At 36.5% G+C, this 17310-nt stretch overlaps 1 protein-coding gene across 4 annotated transcripts; it reads right to left on the bottom strand.

The window, feature by feature from the left end:
* Nucleotides 1-372: 372 nt before the first annotated feature.
* Nucleotides 373-11819, bottom strand: LOC116192788 (protein ANTI-SILENCING 1). 4 transcript variants are annotated; one of them, XR_004154148.1, is made up of 12 exons: nt 11633-11819; nt 10908-11312; nt 9980-10148; nt 7461-8152; nt 3269-3298; nt 3003-3095; nt 2424-2502; nt 2175-2265; nt 1718-1820; nt 1504-1620; nt 815-992; nt 373-683 (listed from the first exon to the last, which is right to left on the bottom strand). XR_004154148.1 is itself a non-coding variant. In XM_031521432.1 (12 exons), the coding sequence occupies exons 2-11, from the start codon at nt 11298-11300 to the stop codon at nt 1329-1331; spliced, it is 1818 nt and encodes a 605-aa protein (XP_031377292.1). In that variant the 5' UTR covers nt 11301-11312; nt 11633-11816; the 3' UTR covers nt 373-992; nt 1295-1328. The 4 variants fall into 4 exon arrangements, 2 of the variants coding, with proteins under 2 accessions (XP_031377292.1, XP_031377291.1); XR_004154147.1 differs by having other exon boundaries at nt 373-598; XM_031521432.1 differs by adding an exon at nt 1295-1379 and having other exon boundaries at nt 373-992; nt 11633-11816.
* Nucleotides 11820-17310: the final 5491 nt, after the last annotated feature.

Genomic DNA, 17310 nt, shown 5'->3' with positions numbered 1-17310 from the left:
CGAGATCTTGGAAACCTCAGGAGGTGCTCTTCTATAAAGTTTTTCACACTTTTAATTCTTCTAGCTCTTTTAGACACTTCTATAATTAATGAGGTAGATTGGTAGTTATCGTTTGCCAGTGTAATAATGTCTGTAGGTGGTAGCCTCTATTTATGTCGATGGTTGGACTTGTACACTATATAAGAGGACCTTCCCCTCATTTGGAAGACACACGAGAAAGTTATACGGATCAAAGTTTTTGTCTCTACTTTCTCTCCCTAAGAGTGGTAGGCTTAGAACACGATTCTAAGGCCATGAGAGCTGGGAACGCTGGATAGAAATTAGCTAGCCCTTGACACAAGCATGATTGATTCACTGCACACTTATTCTAGATTTCTGGAACACCAGTATACTCCCTTACCATTTCAGCCAACCTCTTTCGGGTTAGAAGTTACATACATTGTATGCTTGTTTTCTTGTAGCCATCAATGATCCTTCTTTAACATCAACCCACAAATGGTTTAGGAATGGGAATGGACAGAGGCAGGGCCAGTTATCTTACCCATTGCCTAACCAGAGCCGGGAACCAAAATTCTGGCACGCCCTGCTTCAGAGTTCCCTTTGAAGATGAAGATCGAAATGGCCATTGGACGGGACAAGGAAAAGAAAATGAGACTTTTCATCAGTTTGTCCTTTAGTTAAACCTAAATTTCAACGCATTAGAGAGTTAATGGAGGCCTTGCTAGCACCATTAACTAACTGCCGCAAAGAATAAAAAACTTTATGCAGAAGCAACTAACTTCCAGTTAGCTAAAGGATTGTATATACAACTTACACTTGTCATCCAATACAGCAGAAGCTGAGATCGTTCTTGACAGGGAAAAGAGAAGCTGGTTCCCGAGCTCACCAAAATGGCAGCAGTTAAGCAGCACAACTTATCTAAAGCTGGTACATCCAAAAGTTTGTCTGATCCACCAAGGCAGCCAGTCCAAAGTTACCCGCTTCAAAATGCTCTACGAACAAAAAGAACACAATCAAGAAAGAAGATTTAGCACCAAACCTAATCAGCCTGAAGGCACCGAGTTATATTTTAGCAATCAGTTTCTCAACTGCATCATATGCTACAGAACCCGAGAAGGAAAAAAAAAAAAAAAAAAACCTTCCGGAACAAGGGTATGGTTTTGCATGATGGGGCAGTAACATGGAAATTATCAAAGGAACATCTGATATTCTTATAAGATTTGTAAAAAAGTACAAAAATGGAAACCTGCGATAAAATTACTACATGAAAGCATAGTTTCCCCAAAGTACTTACAATAGCTGAAGTTTGAATGGTATCGGCATCGCCATCATTTAGACCTCAAACAGCCTTTGAGTTTTCTCAGCTCCTCCCTTTGTTTCTAATTTTAAAGAATATATGCCCGTCCCGTTCAGCGAATTGCAATATAAATAGAGCTCTCAGAAAACACCAAAATGATAATATCATGCAAACAGACTTTTAGAGGTAGAAGTCCTTTAAGCTACCTTATACAGTAACTGCCATGCATGGTCCCATCTTTCTTGCAGCAAATGCCATTCCATGGCCATCTCAAACTCTATTGTGTTAGCTTGTGCGCAGTGCGAGGAAGACACAACTTCTCTCTGTTCACATAGAGCATCCAAAACTGGCAGTAAGTAATAAAGAAAATAAACAATTTCCTAACGAGAGACAAAGAGCAAGAGAGCGAGAGAGAGAGACCTCTCGATTAAGAGAGTTCCTAGAGTTTGTAAGGACAAGATGGCCGTGAAAAGTCGGTCGCTTGCCAGGGAAGGCAGGATTTCCAATGCAACCAATGAGAGGCCTGGGATAAAGAAATCAGTATTAATACCACCTGAGTGTGTTAGATCACCCAGTATAGATATTTGTATATCAAATTATATCGAGGTGAAGCAAGTAATGTTTTTTTCATTCTTGACGTAACTGTCAACATGCAAGCAGTGACTGCATTTCATAATTATTAGAACATACAAAGACAGGTAAGAGGTCATGTACACATAATCCTTCCTCATATATTTCAATGCTGCCCTCCTACTAAAAAGCTTTTACACTACAATGGAAGTATCAGATGGTGATACGGGTTTTGGAGAAAAGAAAGGAACAAAGTGCGTTGGGCAGGGAATTCCTACTCAAAGTGCAATATTATCAGCATCCGTACCTTCCATTAGGTAGCAATAAGCAACCCTCAGCTAATTTCTTGAGAGCCCTCTCCGCTGCTTCCCTTGTTCTAAATATTATAAAAGCTTCACCTATAACATTTATAAACAAAATATAAGGAACTTACAGAATTCAAATAATATAATGCCATGTTTAGTATGATGTAGACTGATCCTGTTTTATCCTAAAACGCCTTCTCAAACAAATGGTACAAAAAGGCCATGGACCATAGCAAATAATTGACGAATACCGGAATGAGGGCTAGAGATTGCAGTGTGCTGAATCATCTTGGCAGTGCAATTCAATTTCAAGGCATGCCAAACTATATCCTGGCAGTAATGTACAACCATATCAAACATTAAAAGGAAAGAGGGAAAAATAAATTCAAGATAATCAATCTTTATACAGGTAGTTGTACTGCAAGAAAGCTGATCGCATAAGGTATAGAAAAGACACAGGGGAATGAGCAGGAGAAAGTAAGACTCCATTTGGTTGGAGAGAAAATCCACTCCACTCATCTTTGTCTCCTTTCTCAGTTCTGTTCTTGTAAAAATGACCTCAATTTTTTTTATCTTAGAAAATCAACCCAACCAATTTGAGTTGCATTGGCCCAAAAGGAAAAATGGGGACTTCAAAAATAGATCCATAGCCTACTTTAGAAGTTTAAGAAATATGACTGAGCTAGCAGAATTACCATAATCGAGATTACTCCAGCTAAAGATAAAGTAAACAATTAAAACAAACTAGATTCTAAAAATTTCTAAAAATAAATCCAGAAGAATCATTCATCAATAATCCTTGCATGTTCTTTCTTGAGAGAGAAATTTACCTCTACTTCCGTCGAGGTGTATCCTGGATCCAAATCCCAAATTAGGACTAGCATTCCCCGCTTTTGCGCAGCTGCCATTCGTTCTTCCCAAGGCTGACAATGACATGTGAAGAAAGAGCAAAACTAAATTAAATATCTGAAGAGTCACTCTCCCAAAAATTCATTTTCAAAAATATGTAATTAACAAGTCCATATGCTAAAAATATCTCTTTGATGTAACTTCGAAGAAATAAGTGCCAAATAGTAATGGGAGGAAAACAACTTACAAGCTTTGTGAACCACTTGCTCATATTGTCCTGGGGCAACAAGGAAAGAACTGCCAGTAAGAATATCAGTATTACAGCAAACTAGATGATGACCCGTGCGATGTGTGAGATTGTTAAAGAAAAACAAAATTAATAATATTCTAGTATATATATAAAAAAAATTGTATTTTTGAATTAGGTAGAGAAAATAATTCTTTAAAAAAGATCAAAACAACAACAATAAAAAAAAATAATAATAATAATAAATATCGAGTAAATTATTTCCTTATATTTAAAATATCCAACTATTTTTTATATAAACATGTGATTACTCATTAAACTAAAATGACAAATTGCGTGTAAACATAATCTTGACAATAATAGAGTATGAAGGGAGAGAACCTAAAGAGAAGAATCTAAAGAGAGAGCTAGGAGGCAAAGGAAACAGAACACGAAATTTGTAATTATATATCACAATTAATACGATTTTATACTAAGTCAAGAAAACGTAATAGGAAACACCATATATGAATTATTTCATTCTTAACCTCAAATTATTAAATAATATTATATCGTGCATATTTCAAAAATTTCTTATAATTTAAAATTTTCGAGATGAGATATATATGCAAATTATTTCCTTATAATTAATAACAAAATAGTCCTCTCCTTTCTATTAAAATACTGAACTATAATATCTATATATACACATACAACAAAACGACATCCACTTAATTAGAATAATATATTGTCTATTCCACTATATATTCACTTTCCTTAATAGTAAATAAGAAAATATTATGAAAACAAAGGACAATCTACATGAGAATATTTTCTTGATAAAAGAATGGAAAATTTTTCTTAGTATAGATGATGATAACATGGCAACGCGAGAGAGCACTAATTTATATTTTTGAACACGTGGCGGCATAATAATTTAACTCGGGACTTTGTTATTATATATGTATATATATATATAGATTTTAGAATCGACAGATATTCATTACGCTACTTATCAACATCAGAACACAGGAATTGAGAGAGATCTTTGAACATGTCACATGCAAAACAAATTTGGAACAAACAACAAAGACCAGTTCTGTTAGTAACTATTCAAAGCTTGTTAAAGGGGAAGTCATGGTAGCCTGCTCCAGTCCCTTTACGAAACTTTTGTTATTGAGTTAGCCATACATTTCACATCATCGCCCTTGTTGGAATTAATGCTGCCTAGAGGAGAAATAATCAACGGTTCTTATGAATACACCTCACGGTCAAATCCTTGAAAAATCACAAGTATTTGCCTTATAGGCTGTTCAGCTGTTGACTGCACAAACACCATAAGAATCTGCATAACAAGTGGCGCTTATGATACCATAGCAGTCTAGTGGACCATAACTTCGACTTTTAACATACATCTACAGCCACTAATCATTCAAAGGATTCCTCAAGTATATACATTGACCTCAAGATTCTCTTGATAAAGGGTCCCATATTGGTGAGAAATTCAGTTAACGCAATTTGAAATCCTAGAACTAGGAAGAGGTCTATTTACGCAAATTAAAAGAATATTTGATGCCCTTAGAGCTCAAATATAAGAACCACTAGAGAGAGAGCTGAGAGAATGCTTGCAAGCTAGCAATAAACAAACTTAATAATCACATCAATAGAAGGAGCCACAGGGGATAAAGATTTGAAAGTCCTTCCGACCATGTTTCTCTTTTGACAACTTTCTTGCCATATATCTTAAATGATTTCATCATAAAAGATTTCATCATTTAAGATTTCAACTTACTTGCCATATATCTTAAATGATGAATATGGCAATTTTTTTCAACTGTATCATCTGCATCACAAGGCTAATTCTGGGGCCTTATATATAGTTTGTGCCCAGGTAGATGATTAGGAGACCATGCCAACATCAAGGAGGTCGGGAGGTCATCATGCCAGGTCCAAGCCAAGAAATCCTACGAAAAGAAAGGAGGTGAGTCTCATAAAATTAACTAATGCTCTATATAATTCCCATTGCTGTCAGATAATGGTTTTCACTCTAATAATACCCAGCACAAACTAAAGAAAGGTCCTACAAAAAGAAAAACTGGCCTATCAGTGGACTCCCTTAAATCCTCTTTACTATGTCAGATAACTCACCATCCCTTCCCTCATCCCACTAGCATATATTCAAATTGACAAATTATGACGTTTCGAAACAAAATTGAAAAGATGATATCCATACAAAAGAAATAGAAAATGAACCACGCTAACAATGAAACACTAAAGAAAAAAAGAATTAATATAATTCTTTCATGACAAAAAATTATGGCCCACTGCCCACGTGTTAATAAGCCATTTCATCTGTTTACCACATCTGCGTTGATGTTTCCCCATGTCAAGTGGCGACCTAATATCAAGAATCTCTCTATGTAGAGATACATTCCCTCATCCCACTAGCATATATTCAAATTGACAAATTATGACGTTTCGAAACAAAATTGAAAAGATGATATCCATACAAAAGAAATAGAAAATGAACCACGCTAACAATGAAACACTAAAGAAAAAAAGAATTAATATAATTCTTTCATGACAAAAAATTATGGCCCACTGCCCACGTGTTAATAAGCCATTTCATCTGTTTACCACATCTGCGTTGATGTTTCCCCATGTCAAGTGGCGACCTAATATCAAGAATCTCTCTATGTAGAGATACATTATATTAGGAAATAAGAGTTAGAAGTGGGTTTACTAATAAGGATATCTCCCTCAACCAACATGTCTACAAGTAGCATTTCCTGCTGAACTTTCAACTACACGGTCCACCCTAGCCCACTTCCACAGATGGAAGATAAATTCACATACCTCCACAGCCATCAACTGCTTCCAATTTAACCAGTAATTATCCAAGCTGACAATAGAGTAAATTAAGCAATCCAATTTCCATTCCTTCAATAATCTTTATAGTTCAGTCGCTTCCAAGTGGAACACATGATACATAGATTAATTATTCAGTTGGATCTTCCATTAGCTGATCTATTAAATCTGTGGGGTATGTGCTGAGTAACTACATATAAAGCTTACAACCAAATGCCATTTCCTCCATACCTTTACCACATTACTATTGAGCCCTATTGACTAGAGGTTCCTCCTACTACAAAATGCTAAAGCCACCATTGCTCCATTATGGAATCAGTTTTAAATGAAGACTACCAATTCTCTGAAGTTTTCCATGGCTTCTTCTATGGGAGAATCACTTTTCCGACCAAATTATCATGTTGCTACAAATCAATGCAGGGTTACAAGACTAAGTAAACTCTTAACAGGGCTTTTGCTGGACGCTTATTAAAAATTACTAGTGCGACATATACAAGAGATAGGGCGAAGACAAGAGGTTTCAATAAAGACCACTATTATCTCGAAAGCCTGCTGGAAGGCATTGATTGAATTTTTTCTGATGTTCCCCCTCCTACATCATTTTAAATATTGATAAAGGTTACATGGGAACATATGACCCGTGCATGACTCAAAAACATGCTTTGCAAAATCATGTGCTATTTTAAAGAGATCACAAATGCTAATCTGAAAGCAAATGAGCTCACTTAACCCAAACTCATATTCTGGTATTATATGTAAATTTTGTAAAAGACCAATGCATTATGCTAACAATTAAAAAGATGGAGCCCTGTGGATTAGAAAGAAAAAGGGAAGATTGAAGTTGAGGCAACTCCAAAAGCAAGAAAGAAAGAACAGAACTAGAAAAATTACCATTGTCGAAAGACAAGCCAATGTGTGCCCAATTGTAAAAAGATGCAGGGTAGAGATGAATTAACAAGGTTTCAAGATCAATTGCAACCACTAAATTTAAGTTTGATAAAATCGTGAGCGAGAATGGGCATAGAGGTAAAAAAAAAAAATGGAGAGAAAACCTCAATCTATAAATCTTTTTCTACATTGCACAAGCTAGAGCTATATGTAAGTTGTACGAAAATGAAACTAGAATGTGGTTGAACCTCAATGTGACATATCAATCAAATAAAAAATATAAAAAAAGTAGCATAACTGTGTTCAACAGTGAAATAAAGTCTGTATTTTTACTTTTGTCAGGATTGCAATAAATTTCTTGCCAAGACAAGTCAATCCGATAAACTTTATGTCACAATGTAGGTTTATAAGAGAACATGAAAAAGCAAATGCAAAGGGATAAAGAAATAGAACTTACAACATTGGATCGTTGAGTAACTTCTTTTGTCTGGTAATCATTTTTATCCTCCTCACTGAACAGATTTTTAGGGTAGGTTTTAGTCGACTTGGCATTGGAAAGCATCCACATCTCCGGGGGCTTCTTAGTTGATGGCCCTACTTTTCTCTCAACAGGTTGACTGAGATGTTTGGATTCGCTTTTTGGTTTAATGAGGGCTTTCCTTGATGCCTTTTCCATGCCATCGAACTTGTTTGTTGAAACCTTATCACTATTCTTGCCCCCTCCCTTTGTCAATTTACATGTAGAAACATTAAGTTTGACTTTCTTCAGTGGTCTCTCATCATCATCAAGGTCCTCCAGAGATTTTATTTGCTCCTCAACTTCAGCATTATTACCAAGATTGACACCAAATCTGGCCTTGCTCCCATCTAAACCTGCATTGATCTTTGGCGAGGTTTGTTCATTTTGAGATCTATCTATGACCAACGAAGATTCTAAACTCACGTCTCCTCTCTTGAGACCATCCTCACATTTTTCATTTTCTTTCACATATCTCCTTTCATCGGGTGTGATGAACCTTGCAGGGACTTCAGACTTATCAATCACTTCAATATTTCGGCTACCCTCTTTCTTGTCTTCTTTGGTGATTGGATTATCTTTCACAATGCCATCAGACTTGTGACTCCCAGTTTTATTAAACACAAACTTTGCTGCAATAGTTACATAAACAACGAAGTATGTATTACGACAGCTGTCTACTACACCATTTGATTTACTAAAAAATTACAAGACTATCGCCCCAAATAATGGTGAACTACCAAGAAGTAACTCAATTTATCACAAATTCAATTAATGTAAATCCTGTTGGAATAAATATTCACGCAACTGCTTTTCATGAACTCTACATGCTTTAAGATAATTGTAGTATACTTAATTTGTTATGGGAAGATGGGTCTTGTAGAATATAAGAAATTTAAGTATAAAATTAGGGATTTCTTCTTACAATTCGTAAGGGAGCAAAGATTGATTAGTAATAGTGGAGATTGTTGGTGCACTTCCAATGTTCTGTATCTCTAACAGTCTCCCTTATTTGGTGAAATCGTTACTGTATTCTTGGCTTTGCCTTCCAAAGTGTAATTTTGTCTAGAGAATTCTTAGAATGTTCTATATCTCTAAGATAATGTTTCTATCCTTAAATTTCTCTCTTAATTGGTGATTGTTGTATCCTCAGAGTTGAAGCTTTACTTTCCACATCGAGCATCCCTCCCTCATCATTTCCGGTGTCAAGTAATATCATACCCTATGGCTCGAGAAGTTGTTTAACATCTAAAAGAACAACCGGAAAAAGATACTTGAGTAAGCGAGATGGAAAAGCTAAAAAAAATATGATAAGCTTCGATGGCACGAGTATGGAGCAAAATCTTTCCTCTTCCAGAAGATAATTTTATTATCATCCTCAGATTTGACTTTGTGGTGCAAAGCATAAATCAAGCAATCAAAGGGTGGATATTAGATGCCATGATTTCTATCATTAAGATTATCTTCAAATCAAACCGCGATTGTTACAAATCCAATATTGAAAGGCATGCAGGTGATTTTGCTTGTCTAATGAACATCAATGATGACTCCTGCTCATGTCTTTTCCACCCAGGGGAGAATGACGCGAAAGATTCCCAGGTCTCCTTACTTCATTAATTGAACTTTCCTTTTGCGTTTTATTCGTTCTAATTAAATCTAGAAACATCTAGTGATTTTTTCCATATCAAAATTTCTTTAAATTAAGGAAGTTGTTAGTTTCTTAGAATATTATTGATTTGAGTCTATAAATAGGGATTTATTCTTATTTGTAAGATAGATGAAGAGTGAACAATAATACTGGAGATTGCTTTGTAAACTATTTACATTTCGTATCTCTAGAGCTTCCTTGAGTGGTGAGCGTCATTATTCTATGTTTTTGGCTTGCCCTAACAAGGCGGTAATTTTGGCTACATAATTATCAGAGTAATCATATTTATATTTCTCAAATAATGTTTCTATCCACAACTTTCTCTCTCTAAGGTGGTGATATTAGTATCCATAGAGTAAAAGCTCCTAGTACTTTCAGGATGGAGTATCCTTTACCAGTCTTAGTATAAGGTGGAACCTAATAGAAACGGGGAAAATGTTGAGACTAGTAAAGAGAAGTGCTTAGTGCACATTAATCCCAAATATACAACTATTAGATATTAGTACTAACCTAACAATGAGAGCAGCTATCCAAAATGGTATATGTATATTACATAATGCACCAAATAAAAAGCAACAATCATGAAAACAGGTTCTCAGTTAATGATGAATTATGATGAGCATATTAAATGATCAACTCTTAAACATCAAGCTAGGTACCCTAACAAAGGGAACATTCAACCATGAGAGTGCAAATAACATTCGCAAAACTTTAGATATAATAAGTGCATCAGATAAAGCAATACCAAGAGGCTTAATTGACAACATAGACATCAAAATTCAAAAACAGAAAAAGAAAAAATAAACTATACCTTCTATTCCAGCGACTTTTTCATTTATCTTGTCTGATATCTTCAACTGCCCAACATCAAAACTTCGATAGAATATGAAGTCAGCCATATGAAGCTCCTTGTCTGATGGTTGGGGGTTTCTTTCATCCTTTGAGATGCATGTAACGTTGCATTTTCCAGCAATTGCTTCCTGAATAAATCATCAATGAAAAGAAATTAGAACAACTGGGCCATACATTTGAGTTTACTCTACTCAATCTGAAAGGAAAAGAAAAACATTAACTTCTTAAAGCCTTTTACGAATGGTTATCCCTTTTTGCTGTACTTGTATTTATGGTTTGTTGCTAACTTGGTAGACCGGGATAAAATGGCTTTTGGATGCATGTTTTGAACTACATATCGTAGCAAATAGACTTTTGGTGTTCCCTGAGCAGAATCAAACGAAATGAATTAAAGAAAAACAGTAACATTTCTACAAGAATAATCATTTTAATTCCCGGGTTCATGAATCCACAGACCTGAGCATGTTTCACTATCACTTGGAGCAAAACATAAAGCTAACTTAGCAAGGGAAAAGCCTCCTGGACATGTGTTCCTAATTATTTTTTCACGAGGCTTCAAAGGACACAAGAACATAGCATTTAAATATCTAAGCCAACATATATATATATAAGTGTCACCTACTATAACCAACAAAAAATTCTCCAATTAATTAGCACAAACCTGACCACAGCCAAAGGAAAATTAAATTACAAAGTTATAATATTCAGATACAGCCCAAGAATTTTTCACTATCTCGTCCTGCAGAGGTTGTTCTATGCAGATACAGGTGAAAAGTATAAGTCAAAAATGGGTGATTATTTGCAAGGACAGCATAAAGTAACAAAGAAGTCTATATTCATTTCCATGATGAAAGTAACACTTGAATAGTAGAAAAGAAATCCATTACCAGGGGGTTGACATTCGCAAGGCCCACCCCTTCACCGGAAGCGAGAAACAATTCATTCTCGGGCACCTCTTCAGCTCCAAGGTAATTTTGAATCTCACAAGGGCGGAAAAACCATAGAATCTTTACTCTTTTAGTTTTATTTGCATTCTCCCAAATCTTTATAAGTTTCCCGATAAATGGCTCGGGCTCCTCTTCCTCATATAGGTAAACGGAATCATAAAGAGCGTAGTCAACGCCATCGAAACTATAAGATTCATAAAACTGGACCTCCTTGTTCTTCCCACCAACTCCTTTCTTCTTACCCCACTTAAACTCAAGGTTCTCACTTTGGCCTGCTTTCACCATATTCTCATATGGCAGGCCCTTCTCCAAGCCACAAACAAAGTCAGTCATGACCTCACGACCCTGAACATAGAGCACAGCAACTCAAAGGGAGTGAGAATTTCGGCATGGAAGAAGACGGCAACAGCATCGAGTAAGTCGATTACGAAAGACATTCATCATTCGGATTCTATCCCTCAACGAATTCATGCACAAAGATTTCATCAGTCGTAACCAGCCGAAATTCATTAACCAAGAACACAACTACGTAAACACCACGCGGAGTTCTTCCGATTCCGAGAGAAATCATCGCCTAAACGATCTACATTGTCAGCCACAGGAACTCCAAACCCACCGGCAAAGTGAAAACATCACAAACAGAGGAAATGTATGGGGAATGTCACCTCGTCGGAAGGAGCAGCGGTGACGACGGCAGAACGACAGTGAAACTCGGGGACGCTTCGGCTCTTCCACCACTCCGACGTCGCCTTCTCGCTCAGAAACCCCAGTGATCAGTACACTGAGCTTTGCACTCTCGTACGTACGCCTGATGATTTTGCCGCTTCGTTTGCCTCTGCCTCCATTTCTGCCTACCCCCAGAATTTGCCTTATTCTAACTTCTACTCCTATGTTTTTACGATTAATATCTTAGTCCCCAAAGGTTTTTGCTCTGATAAATATATCCCTCCCCACTCCACCATCTCATTCCACACACCACATTTGGTATTGGTTGTTAAATTAGGCGTACCCATCCCTTTTTTCATCTTAGGATAAGTACAACTAGACGAACGCACCTGCACTATGAGCGAAGGGGGGAAAAGGAAAACGAAAAAAAGGGATACAAAATATGCACGGTTTTTATTACTCTCATGTCAAGTTTGATTAATTAGAAATATAGTTTACAAGAAAAATAAACAGCACATAGAGTTGGCAGATAAGAAGGAAAAAAACTAAGCCAGCGAAAAGAGTGGGTGAGTGGAAGAGAGAAGGCGTAAGTAGTTAGTTATGTACTATTACAATCATAATCCTAATTTAATAGTTGTTATTAATTCGAATTATTACATTCATGATTTTTTGAAAAAGTGGAAATTTCCAAGAATTTCAATGAAGTTCACTAATTATCGAAAATGTTAGACTAAAAAGGGGTGTAAATGAGACCAAACTATTCATGAACGATTCGGGCTGGGCTCGACAAAAGTTCGAGTTTGGCTCGCTCTTATTGAGCTCGAGATTGGCTCGAGCTCGAGCTTGCCAATTAAACGAGCTGAACCAAGCTTAATAGTATTCGACTCACAAAACTTGCAAGCCTAAACGAGCTTTTATTGTTATTATTATTATATTATTATTATCGATTTAAGATATAGATTTTAATCCTTTTATGAATGAACTCTAATAGTTTTTTTTTCATATTGTTGAACGAAGTATTTTAATTGAACTCCATATGATTTGAATTTGATTTACTATCTGTAGGCACCTCGTTCCAGCCTGGGCTAACTCTACCTTTCAGGAAGCACATTGAACGAGAGATTGGATCAAAGCACCTGGGGATTGCTCATCCGAAGACGAACTTTCGAGATTAAATAGATAAGTCATCAAGTAGGTGAGTACTTAATTTTGACTATCCGTGCCTATTTTCAAAATTTGTACGAGTTAATTGACAATATTTCTTTCTCCGGGGACATGCGTGTAAAACGATTTTTGAAACGTGACGCTTAGTCTCCGAAGACCCTGTTTTAAACCCAATTACTCGTATTTTTCATGTAAAAAGGCATAATAAATTTTATCTGATTAAAACATTTTCATTCATATATTTTATCCAACAGGACAATGGCTTGAGACGGAGAAGAATGATATTCTCATGTAGTGAAAATATTCATGTCGGGGTGGTTTCTACGTAGAAAATGTTTTCTAAACCAAATTATATTATTTGATAATTTTTGTGCGCTCAAATCTATTTTAAAATCCTAAAAAGGTAAAAATGCAATGTTTTTGAAAGTTCGAGAGCATATATGTAATTCTTACTCGATCAAACCAGTTCAGATCAACCGGTTCAAGTCAACTTGCATCGAGGTAGAATTTTAGGACAATGGCGCGGTTAGTTCTCGGGTCCCTATACAGAGGTGTGGGTACGAGCCAAGTCGCTTGCCAACTGTCCCAACAGGCAGGTTCAAAGAGTTCGACTCGTCCAAAGCTCTCAAATTGTAAAAATTAAATTACTTTTTCTTCCCTTAACTGTCAATTTTTGCAAAACAATCCCCGAAACCCCTCTGCCTGTAAATAGGGGTTTGCTTTCAACATTAGAGGACTTTTGGCAATTCATGTGCTGAAACTTTGCCAAAAATTACCCCAAAATCTCTAATAATGCATACAGTTCATAGATATTAGTAGGATTTAATGAGTTTGAGTGTGATTTCCACCGATTCCGAGTTCGTGAGTCCGAACTGTGCAGAACGTAAGGTGAGATAGACAACTTTTCGCCTCTGTCCAAAACTGGGATTGAGCTCTCATCTTGGTCAATTTGTGCTTAATTAGGATAATTATGCTTAGATTAGATGACTAGGTTGGTAAATTGTGTGATTTAGAGTCTAAAAGGATTAACTGAGTAGTATCTTGCTTAACTAGGATCAAAATTGACTAGTTAATCTTGATTGTACTCGGGAAAGACAAATTGCATGATCAATTGGACTTGATTTGGTATTAATTGAGTCAACTTGTGCATAATTAGTTGTAATTAGTCCATGTATGTGCTAATTAGGTTCTGATTGGGTTTAATCTTGCTTAATTGCTCGTGTTGACGTTCTGATTAGGTAGTAGTTAGGTCCAATTTGGGTCAATTAGGTGTAATTTACCGGAATTCTTATATGATCGGACTAATTATGAACTTGGCTACATGTGATTATGCTTGAATTAGCTTAATTAGGTGAAATTAGCATGAAAATAGACTTTGTAACATTCTGGAATGTTTTTGTAAAATAGTCTTAGATGAGTCATTTTGATGATTTGTTACTTGATTGGGTCTAATCATGTGTAATTAGCTTCCCATTGATTGAAACCTTGCTTAATTAGGTCTAATTGGCTTTAATTAGCTAAAAAATGACTTTTTATGCATGCTTAAATTTTAATTGATTGAATTAGGGGGTTGATTGGACTTAATTAGGTGCTAATTAGATTGATTATTCATTCCTCCAGTGTAATAAGGCCTAATTGTAGCCAATTCTTTAGGGTTGTGTTTCAATTGATGTATGAAGATCATAAATGTACGAATAATGGGTAGGGCCAAGTGGATTAGGGTCCATTTGAGTCCGATTTCACTTAATTAGAGTATAATTAGGAGTAATTAGACCAATTTAGTGAACGTGACCTTTGGAATCAGAGTCCAATCTAGTCTAATTGAGTGTATCTAGGCTTTATTAATGTAGATAATCACCTTTGTGAGTGTCCGCCGAAATTTTGTGTCTAATTGAGTCAAAATCTGTCAAACCGTGAAATTAACATGTTAACTTTTAATAATCATGTATATTTGGCCTAATTCATGGGTTGGGTTAATTAGTGATTTAATTAGGAGTCTTAGATCCTAGGAAGGTCTTCATGACCTTGAGGAGGGGTCAGTAGGACCCCGAGGTCCCTAAACCTGATTAAAGTCCATCCTTGACCTAATTGGATTAATGATTCAATTTTTTGTGTGTAAATTGGTTAAATGGACAATCATGTATATTGACACATATCACGGGGATTAAGGGAAATCAATCCACCAATTGAGTCTTAGGATTCAAATTGAAGGTCAAATTGATATTGGGGGATTATGATCATTTTTTTTATAGATTTTGGGGATTAATCGGCTTATTCACGTAAACATAACTATATGAATGAAATCAGGAAACTGTCAATAAAATAAGTAGACATAGGAAATTAACTTGGAATTTTTCTAGGTTAAGGGCTAGGCCAATTTTCCTCTTTTGGGCTAAGGCCATTTCTAAACTCACTCGGCCCGTTATGTGAATGTTGGCCTGAATGTATGGCTCATGTATGATTGGCTTGAAGGTATGACACTTTTAATTCCTTCTTGGCCCAAATGTGTGGCCTATTTTGAGTCGGATTGTATAAATTGTATAAGCATGTGTATAGTGCGAAGTTTGTAATTCATTCTTTAATTTCTTTGTACATTCGCGAGTGTAGGACCAACCCTGAGATTAAATAACTCGACTTTAATGAATAAAAAAAATGTTAGAACTATTAGGGACCTAGGAGGGTATCTAAATGGTGAGTTATTGACTTGCGGATTTTTAATCTTGTAATAAACCCCCAGACTCATTTCTCAGGTTAGAAAGATCGAGTCAAATTTAAATCCTTAGCCGGTTAGTATCCTGACCTCGCAGGTGACTCATTGGCCAAATAAAATAGTGTAGTAGCGACTCTAATCCCGATAGGGTCCCAGGCCGCATGCCTAATAGAACATCCTGAAGTCGGCAATAGAGGCCTAAAACCCACGCCCGCGCGATAGCTTGGCGACTCCGCTATGGATCTACAAGAGGGCTTAGGCCCAAAATCCCCGGTTCTTAAGAAATTTTAACACTGTCTTTGTTTGACTAACCCATTTGAGTGCATAATTTAAATTAAAACTACATATCAAATAATACGATCGACTCCAGACCGATGATGGGATTCTCTTAGGATTAAATAGGGAGGATTATCAAGGGTACACCTGTGTGAGGGTTCTCACTGGAAACGTCTTGAACAACTCCTGCTCGACCCCAAAGTCTGATGACCCCCGCTTTGGGGCAACTGGAAACCACGGGCCGGTGACTTACAAGTATAAGTAGCACCGAACTGTAGAAAGCCGTAAACTCATCATCCACATATTTTTCTTTTGTGTGCCTCTTGCTTGTGCTTGTTTAAATCGCTTATTATTGTAAAGGGTGAACAATAAAAAAATTCTTTTCATCCTATTTTTTCATTTAGATATAAAATGTATAGGTGGGAGATAAAGAAGTGTACAGATAGGATCAAACTCTTTCTTGTACCCTTGACTCTTTATTTTCTGCAATGCATGCCATAGTTTTTCAAAACAAAACGCGACTTGAATATTATCTAGATTCATATTTGCTAAAGTTGACTACGATCCTTTTTTGACTTTTCCGACTTGACTCCCCGAAAATAAGAGTGAAAATAATGATCAGGTTTTCTCTCACGTAAAGGGCATGACCTTAAGGAATGGAAGGGAATGAAAACTCCCTAATCGATTGACATCAACTATGGACAATCGGGAAATATTATCTTCCTCACAAGATGAATGTCCGGTGCCTCACATAGAATGATTTTTTTGACCTCGCTCACTCTCTATGAGACGAGCGAATTTAGGCATCCCTATAAGATATACCCGATAAATGACAAGTATATTATTGAATGTGACCAAATGGGTATAGAGCGTTTGTCAAGAAGTGCAATATACCCACTCCATGTCAAGGGGATCGTGGGATGATGCTTAAGCCTTAGAGCTTTTGTTACACGATCACCAATTACAAAAAAAAAACCCAAATTGAGCTTTTTTCACGTGTAACAAAATGGTCCATATAATATGAATCGTGGTAATATTTTGATCCAAACGTTTTCTTATGCATCCACATTTATCTTTGAGATACTAACTTTGGCCTTTTGTTTTGCTTTCGTTTTATTTTGTCTTTAAATAAGGTACCTTACTGAGAGGATGGAGCAGAACCGAGATCAATTGCCGACACAAATCCCGGGCGAAAAAGATTGTTCATGAGGGAAACACCATGATTAAGGTATAAGAAAGGATCACCCGATTGGAGCATATCATGGAGGAAGTGAAGACGAATGTGAACCAGACCGTAACCTTATTGGAAGCATAGGTCGTTTCCCCAACACCGACCACACATGCACCTCAATCGACTTAGATTGTTCCGCCAATGCTCCAAAAAGGCTCTACACATGTATCAGCCATCCCAGCGGAACTATTGGTCATAATTATTCCGACTTCAACTCCTCTCGTGGCATCTTTGGGTTCTATGTTATCTACCTCGACCAACTCTCAATTTGGCCTGACTCGAGTACCGAAGAAGTC

This window comes from Punica granatum, chromosome 1 (assembly GCF_007655135.1).
Source record: "Punica granatum isolate Tunisia-2019 chromosome 1, ASM765513v2, whole genome shotgun sequence".
Lineage (NCBI taxonomy): Eukaryota > Viridiplantae > Streptophyta > Magnoliopsida > Myrtales > Lythraceae > Punica > Punica granatum.
Note: the sequence above shows the minus strand (reverse complement) of the source record. Positions and strands in the feature narration are given on the sequence as shown.